Source organism: Tenrec ecaudatus, chromosome 4, assembly GCF_050624435.1.
Source record: "Tenrec ecaudatus isolate mTenEca1 chromosome 4, mTenEca1.hap1, whole genome shotgun sequence".
Taxonomy (NCBI): Eukaryota; Metazoa; Chordata; class Mammalia; order Afrosoricida; family Tenrecidae; genus Tenrec; species Tenrec ecaudatus.
The window spans coordinates 25,457,097-25,465,429 of NC_134533.1; the positions used below are offsets into that span (position 1 = coordinate 25,457,097).

The 8,333-nt window shown below is 55.9% G+C and overlaps 1 protein-coding gene across 1 annotated transcript in view; it reads left to right on the forward strand.

Moving 5' to 3' along the window:
* Positions 1-8,333, forward strand: part of SYT13 (synaptotagmin 13) — a 43,038-nt gene extending 34,705 nt beyond the window's left edge. Inside the window, exons 5-6 of the mRNA XM_075547684.1 lie at positions 5,678-5,807; positions 8,029-8,333. Of these exons, the coding sequence (XP_075403799.1) occupies positions 5,678-5,807; positions 8,029-8,333 (435 nt within the window). The remainder of the gene's footprint in view (positions 1-5,677; positions 5,808-8,028) is intronic.

Below are 8,333 nucleotides of genomic sequence, written 5' to 3' on the forward strand. Positions count from 1 at the left end.
CCCACGTGGGGAGGAGGTGGGAGTTGTGCTCTGATGCATGTGGTCAGGATGGAAGGAAATGTACTCCACTCCATGAAGCCGAACAACAAAAACTAGGGACCTTTGGGGAAGAGGACTCTCTTTGCTATGGTAATGAGGTCACATCTGGGCAGCATGTGTTTTGAGTGGGTCCTCTGGGAGATACTAATCTGGCATCAATTTAAGGATAGAGAGTGTAGGGGTGGGGTCTAGCCTGTCAATCTGGAGATCGCCAATGAGACTTCTGTGTGGGTATGGCCTTCTCCTGAGAATTCTGGGAAATCTGGTGCTTCCTCCTTGGAGGTGGAAGACACCTCTCTCTCTCTGCGACTCCCTGGGAGACATTGCAGAAGACAAGCAACATGGATACAACCAGATCTCTGCAGCTGGAGAAGCCACAGAGAAATCCTTGCCAGCCCTGGCACCTCTGGGTGGCCCATCTCTCAAGGTCATGCCTTACCTATTGGGAGGGAAGCTCGCTGGTACTTTAGGTCCACACCCTGCATTCCAACTCGCTGTCCTCTGGGTGGATGATAAGCTCAGTTCCACCACTGCACCCAGTGTCCACGATGCCCTGCTCCCCGTCCTAGGGGCCTACATACACCCTATTAGCTCCCCCACCACTACCTTCCTCTGACTCTACTCCCACCCCACCCCACAAGGCTTCCCAGGGGACAGCAGTCTCTTACACTGACGCTTTCTGTTCCATTTCCCCTCGAGCCGTGGTCATGACATGTTTGCTCTGCCTTCTTTCCGCATCTTCCAAGGGCATTCTGGGCACAGCGTCCAGAGCCGTGAGCCAAGCTATATTCCTCCTTTCAGGGGCTCCCACTGGAGAGGATTCTTTTTGAGCAAAGATAATAATAATTTTAAAAAACAAACCCATTCCCCTCAGGTTGATCCTGACGCATACGTACTGCCATCGAGTCCATTCTGACTCTGGGGAGCCAATAGGACAGAGTAGAATCAGGGGTTTCCTAGATGCTGGTCCCTCTTTATGGAAGTAGAAATCCCGTCTTCGTCCTGCAGAGCAGCTGGTGGTTTTGAACGGCCGACTTTGTGGTTAACAGCCTGGCATATGATTCACTCTGCTACCAGGGTCCCCTATTCTGGCTCATAGAGACCCTACAGGACAGAGTGGAATTTACCCTAGAGTTTCCAAAACTATAACTCTACAGGATCAGACCATCTCATCTTTCTCCCAAGAAATCGCTGGTAGGTTCGAAACACCGACCTTGAGATGAGGGGCTTAGTCAGGACTCGCCAAACTCACCGCCATCAAGTCCAGGCTCGCTCGGAGTGGCGGGTTTCTGATCCGGTCGCTCTTGACGGGAGTAGAAAGCCCAGTCTTTCTCCTGCAGGGTGGTTCTGAACTGCCGGCCTTGTGGCTGGCAGCCCAACATGTAACCACTACACCACCAGGGGGCCTGCCCTTGAACTAGACTCTAGTCTAGACTATAGGAATAGAGATACTGATAAGAGAATGATCTGGGGGGCACTTCCTGTGTGCCAGATGCTGTGCTCAGAACCTTACCTAAGGTCTTCCCCTTCTCAAATCAACCAGGTGCCCGAGACACCAGGATTGTGCCCCTTTACAGGTGAGAACCCCGAGGATTACAACAGTTCCCTAACCTACCTGGGGCCATGCAACTCGCTCCTGACTGAGTTGGGGCTTGGACTCCAGCTGGTCCAACATCCAGTCCCAGGCTCTTCCCTCCCTGTGCTATACAAGCACCGGCAGGTATCTGCCAGCAGGTACCTTTATGCTAATAGACACCTGGCCTGCAGGGGCGAGAGCACCTTAACCCTGCCCACTCCTTTCCCTACAACTTCTGCCTGACCCTGTGTCTGTCTGTCTTCTCTCCTCCTCTTCCTTCTTTCTCCCTTTTTTCCTCCTCCTCCTTCCTCTTCTTTCTCTCTTCTTTTTCCTCTTCCTCTTCCTCCTCCTCCTCCTCCTCTTCTTCCTTCTCCTCCCCCTCCTCCTCCTCCCTCTTCTTCTTTCTCTCTCTCTCTCTCTTGGAGAATGTGCATGGAGAAATCACAGCCTCTCCCAGCAGGAACTAGGCTTTCCCGGAACCCATGCTAATTAGCATGTGGTTTGGGATTTGTGGGGATTCACAGGCAGGGCCCCTGAGAGAAGGAGCAACACATTGGTTTTAATAAGCTAGCAAACTAGAGTCTCTGGGGATGGGGCACCTCCCCTGCCAGGCCTGCAGGGGCTCCCATGCAGCCCCTAGAGGAGGAACAGCCAGTCAGGGGAGACTAACGTCTCAGGCATCTCCCCTGCGGCTGTCCCTCCCCCAGAAGAGCAGAGCCTGTCCATCGATCCCACAGGTGCCCTGCCCCATCTCTCCCATGTGCCGGCCAATGTGCCGGGAGCCGGGCTGCAGAAATACACAAGCAAAAGCCTTGCCCCTGCTCCTTTCTCACCACTGGCACACGCAGGAGGCTGCCAAAGAAGGACCCCACTGCTGCCGCGCAGGCGATGCTGGCTCGTGGTGACGCAGGTGACTCAGGATGGAGTCACTCCATCGGGGTCCCTGGTGGCACCGTGGTTATACACTGGTCTGCTAATGGCAAGGTCAGCAGTACAAAACCGCCAGCTTCTCTGCGGGAGAAAGAAAGGACTTCCAACTTCTGCAAAGAGTCACTGTCTTGCAAAGCCACAGGGGCAGTCCTACCCAGCCCTATAAGGTCTCTGTGAGTCAGATGCTACTCAATGGCAGTGAAAATTTGTTGTTGTTGTTGTTTTTGCCATAATCTTTGTAGAAAGAGCCATGGTGGTGCTGGATCTCTAACCACAAGGTCGGTGGCTCAAACCCTGCAGCCGCTCCACTCCTGGGGAGTTTGAAGCTGTGTGCCTCCTCCTTGGAGACCTCTCTGTAGGGTCGCTGTGAGTCAGAAGGGACTCCAGGGCTGTGGTTTGGTTTGGGGGTGTTAATTCTTAGACTTGGGATCTGCAACTCTTTCTTCTGAGGCGCCTCTGGGCAGATTCAAACTGCTGGTCTTCTGGTTAGTAACCAAGCACTTACCTGGCTGGGCCACACAGGGAGGCCTCATAGCTGGCAAGTGTCCACAGACATCTGCTCACGCCCTTTGAGCGCTGGGCCAGAGTACCACAAACTGATCGCCCACAGGATCAGTGCAGGCAGAGAAGCAGGAGGGGGCCACCTGCCCCAGTCAGAGGGTGAGCCGAACAAGCTGAGGGAGGCTCATCGCTGCAGCCCAGGTCAGAATGGGTTAACTGAGGTGCCAACAGTGCCCCCACTCCCAGCCGGAAGCCACTCAGTTCAAAGCAGCGAGTGCGTCACCAGGGACAGTGGCAGCTGGAGGGATTCGTGGAGCGCTGAAGCCAGTGAGGCGGGCAAGGGCCCCAGGGTGATGAGAGGGCGGGGGAGGAATGATCTCAGAGAGGGCTGTGTTTGTCGGCAGGTGTCTGACGCAGCTGAATCCCGGAGCAGGTGCTGTTAGAATTCACTGACCCTGACAGCTGGCAGGGCCGCTACGGGGTGGGCAGGGCTTCCTGGTGCCCTACACAAAGGTGAAGAGTCCTTCACCTGCCAGGGAGGGAAGGACTTCCCGCGGGTGTCTACCCGGAAGCCACTTGCTGTCAGATGGACGCCAGCACCTGGCAGCCCTGTGTGTGCCAGGCGTGGGTTTGGAGGCTGACTTTTCAGAAGTGGATCGCCACTCCTTTCTTCTGAGCAACCTCTGCATGGTCTTGAACCTCCAACCTACCCAGGAGAGCAGAAGTGTGAACTGTCTGCAACCACCCAGCGATTCCTTCTGCCCACAAGACAAGGCAACCTGCTCAAGACCCCCTACCCTTCCCTAATGCCCACCCCCCACCCCAGGGCTTTAGGCTGGGGGGAGGACACCACATCCCAAGATGAGTCTGTTGGTCTGATTTGTTGCAATTCCAAACAAATGCTGGTCACGACTGAAGCAGGGATACCGCAATGGCCCCACACCCGGTGGAGGACAGACGCATTTGGTGAGTCTGTGGTGTCACTGCCTCCTGCAGAGTGCTCTGTGTACCCTCACGGCATGGGCTTTGGTGACGTCACTGGCCACTCTACAGACCAAGCATGGGCAGCCTTATTGGTTGTCCTGGCTGTCAGCCCACCCAGCCTTATTTATCTTTCAAGTAAAGTAAAGAATTGCAATGCCTACCGCCCCAAGGGACCTAGGTGGTAATGCAACGATGCTCAGCTAGGTCCCCTACAGCCCCATAGTTCTATGGAAGTGTCCCCAGGAGCATGGGGTGGTGCTGAGGGCTGAGAAGGTACCTGAACAGCCGGGCCTCTTGGTCTCCTACCTCAGCATCTCTCGCAACTATTTTATATGTTGCGTTTGATGATATGATAGATGAAGAAGGTTATAATTTGCAGCAAACTCTTACCGAAGCATGTAAACCAAACTGTCTTATGTTGTTTTCTATAGAGAAGCCAAACTAGAGGGGAAGAAGTAGATATACAAATTGAGAAGTATATACAAACGGAGAGGGAAAGGTTTTCATCCCGAAAATGGCTCACGCGGTTGTAGAAGCAGGCACGTCCCAAGTCCCGGCAACGCCAAGTCTGCGGTCAGACATTAGGCTGGAGGCTTCTCCTGACGTGTGCAGCTTTGGGGACTGATGAGCCCACGCTTGGCAAGACCAGGATTGTGGTCGCAGAGCCAAATGAATCCAAAGTCAGCAGGTCAGGTTTGTGGCTTCAGGTAAGATGGCAGGCCAGTAACCACAACCAAGATCAGCAGGCTGCATGACAGGCTGTTGGCTCAAGTCCACGTCAATGTATCAGACGCGGGATCCAGACCCAGCAAAGAACCAGCAAGCTCTTCCACAACACCCATGTTTATGGGAAGCAGCCCACATCCTCAAGGAGACTTCATCATGGAAGGTCACTAGGTCTTAACTGCCAAACGACTAAGCCAAGTCAACACAGTAACCCTAACTATCCCACCAACTCACTGGGGTGGTAGCAGGTGCTACAGGGCAGACAAGAACTGCCCCAATCTTCAGGGAGACAACCTGCCTCATCGTTCTCCTTTGCAGCAGCCGGCGGGTTCAAAGAGCCCACCTTTCTATTTCCAGCCGAGTGCTAATTTAGCTACTGTACCACCAGGCCTCCGGGGTGAAGCAGGGCATGCCAAAGAGAAGTCCTTGAATAACCTGTGCCCCCTACTCCCTCTCGCGAGAGGACGAGGAACCCAGCTTTGATGGGCACAGCCTCCACGTTCGCTCTTGAGCAAGGATAGAGATACCGGCCCCGAGAGGGCCGAGGGGTTCTCCTGTGGTGGTCAGGCATGATCCAGTGGCGCAGTGATTAAGCACTCCATGGCTAATGGAAAGATTGGGATATGCGACCTCCCAGTGGCTGGTCAGGAGAAAGACCCAGAGCTGCGCTTCCATAAAGATGCCAGCCTAGCCCACCCACGGGGCAGCCCTACTCTGGGCATCCCAGGTCGACTGATGGCTCCCAGCACCAGTGTCTTCCTGGTGGCAGAGCTGCTAGGTGGGTCGGAAACGCTAAACGTATGGTCAGCAGCTGAGCCTTTCTCTGAGGTGCCGCCAGGGCTCCCTAAATCGTCTCCGGGTGCCGGTGGGATGTAAGTAACCCCCCGAGTGAGACCCCTCCTTGTCTGCTCTGTGTTCCAGGAGCCGTCGGCCGGAGCTGGGGAGGTTCTGCTCTCTATCAGCTATCTCCCGGCTGCCAGCCGCCTCCTGGTGGTACTGATCAAGGCCAAGAACCTCCACTCCACTCAGTCGAAAGAGCTGCTGGGCAAAGGTGAGTCGGGGTTGGGAGGGCAGAGCCAAGCTCCTTGCCGGCCCGGCTGACGGCCGCAAATGAGGCCGAGGGAGGTGGCGGTGGAGACAGGTGAGCTGAGAGGCAGAGTCTGCGGGTGCTATGGGGAGTCCGCTGGGCCATGTCCTCCCCAAAGGTTTCTGCTCACAGTCTCCTGGTGCTGCAGTAACTAATGGCCCGCCCTAAAGCGAGCCAGGGCCTGCAGAGAGCAGCCGGGATTCTCTCAGGACTCAGGAGGTGAGACGCCCCAACATTTCCAGGAGCCTCCCCATGTGGCCTGGCATCTATCTTCTCAACCCTCTTGCACCTGACCCTGAGCTCTTGCCACCCCAGGAGTGATTCGCATAGCACCCCTTTAGACACTGGTCTGCTCTCAGGGACGGAACAAGGAAAACCAGGCTCCCAGGTGGGGGTGGGGCACAATTCAACCCAGAACACCCACAAACCAAGCGGAAGACACCCTCGTTGTGCCAGCTGGAATCTATTCACTTTCGGGACAGTCTGAGCTACCTCGAGGCCCACCCGGAAGGGAGTCCGTCCTCATCATGGGTCCCAGAGGACGCCCAGCATCCGATGAGAGACACGAGATGGGGTGCTGGGCTGCATGGGAACCGTGGCTTCCTCTTGTCCCGGCGTGGTGACTGGGCCCACCTCACAAGAAGGGGAGGGGGAGCCCAGGCACTCCTCCCTCTCAGCGGGCCCCTACTCCACTCTCACACCCACCTCAGGTGCTACTCTCTCCTCTGCCCTCGGCAGTCTGGCCCCACACCTGCACGCGGTGGTGGAGGGCGGTGAGTGGGCATGCCGGCTCTGCCCAGCATTCATCAAAGCGCGCGTCCATGGTCTCTCTGGCAGTCTCCCATCCCACGTCTCCTCAGCAGCAGCACCTGTTAGCTGTGAGGCACCCAGACCGAGCGCCACCCATTTGCAGGAAGAAAGTACAAACAGACCGTTGCCACCTCGTGCCGGATGTTTAAGCGGAGGACTCTGAGTGACTGCCATCCGGAGCGCTGTTTTGCTGATGGCTGCCTGAACTAAACAGGGCCCGGCGCTCCTGCCTCCTTCCCTCCAGGCATCCTTCCAGTTTGGTCTTCTTCTCGGGCCTCTGGTCAGCCCATGAGGGCTCCCCACGTTGCCTCTGAACCACCCAGGGGTGGTAATCACAGCAATAAACATTGAGCGGCAATTATTCTCACATTAGCTCCAGGAACCTTGACTAATGAATATTTGCCATCCCCGTTTTGAGCCTGGTCGTGTCCCTTGAAAGCTCATCTGGCCATCTGTTTATGGGTTGCTTTTTGGAGGGGTGAGGGGGCCACTCAATGCGTGTCACGCCTCTGCCCACACCCTCCTCATAAAGTTGGGGTTCTCAATGAGCAGTCACCAAAGAAAGGTGAGAAAAATCCAGCCAGCCAGCAGGAGACAGATCAGTCCCCTAATAAAACCAGACATCCCGCCATTAAGTGGATTTCAACTCAGCCTGACCCTATATAATATGGAGGGAGGAAGAGGGGGAGAGAGGGAGGGAGGAGGGAGGGAAAAATGTGGGGTAGAGGCTCTGGTGGAGGAGCATGATGATGACAGGGAGTGACTTCGTTTTCCGGTCTGAGTAGGAAGTCCTGTGGCAAGGTCTGGTTCCCTAGCGACACACTGTTCATGTGAGTGGATCGGACCACAATGACCCTTTGTGCCACAGAACAAAATGCTCCCTGTCCCAGGCCGTCCTCTTGACTGTCACCGTGCTTGCCCCCACATCTGGGCTCATCTTCCACGACTGTGCGGGACCCTGGTCCATGGTGGCCCACGGCATTTTCATTGGCTGACATATTGCAGTCAATCTGCAGGTCTTTCTTCCTAGTCTCCTCCATAAGGTTCCCAGCCGTACCTAAAAGTTCCAAGGTTATGAATCTTTGTGGGAGTAGATAAGCCTCATCTTTCTCCTGAGAAGCAGTTGATAATCTTGAACCTCTGACCTGGCATTTTAGCAGTCCAATGCCTACGGGACAGCGCCATGGCAGGCACTTAGCAAACACTGACTGGATGTGTGTGCCCCATTGGCATGGGGTGTAGGAAGAGGTCTTAGCTAGGCACAGTCTCCAGACACAGGAGAGAGCAGCAGACGGCCCCAGTCCCACCCAGCTCACTCTCAGCCCTCTTCTCTGTGTCTTTCCCACCCTCCTCCTGCCCCCCACCCCCACCCCAGACATCTCTGTCAAGGTGACCTTGAAGCACCAGGCTCAGAAGCTGAAGAAGAAGCAGACCAAGCGGGCCAAGCACAAGATGAACCCCGTGTGGAATGAGATGATCATGTTCGAGCTGCCAGACGACCTGCTGCGGGCCTGCAGCGTGGAGCTGGAGGTGCTCGGCCAGGCCGAGGAGGGCCAGAGCCAGCCGCTCGGCCGCTGCAGCCTGGGCCTGCATGCCGCGGGCTCCGAGCGAGGCCACTGGGAGGAGATGCTCAAGAACCCCCGCCGGCAGATCGCCATGTGGCACCCGCTGCACCCATAG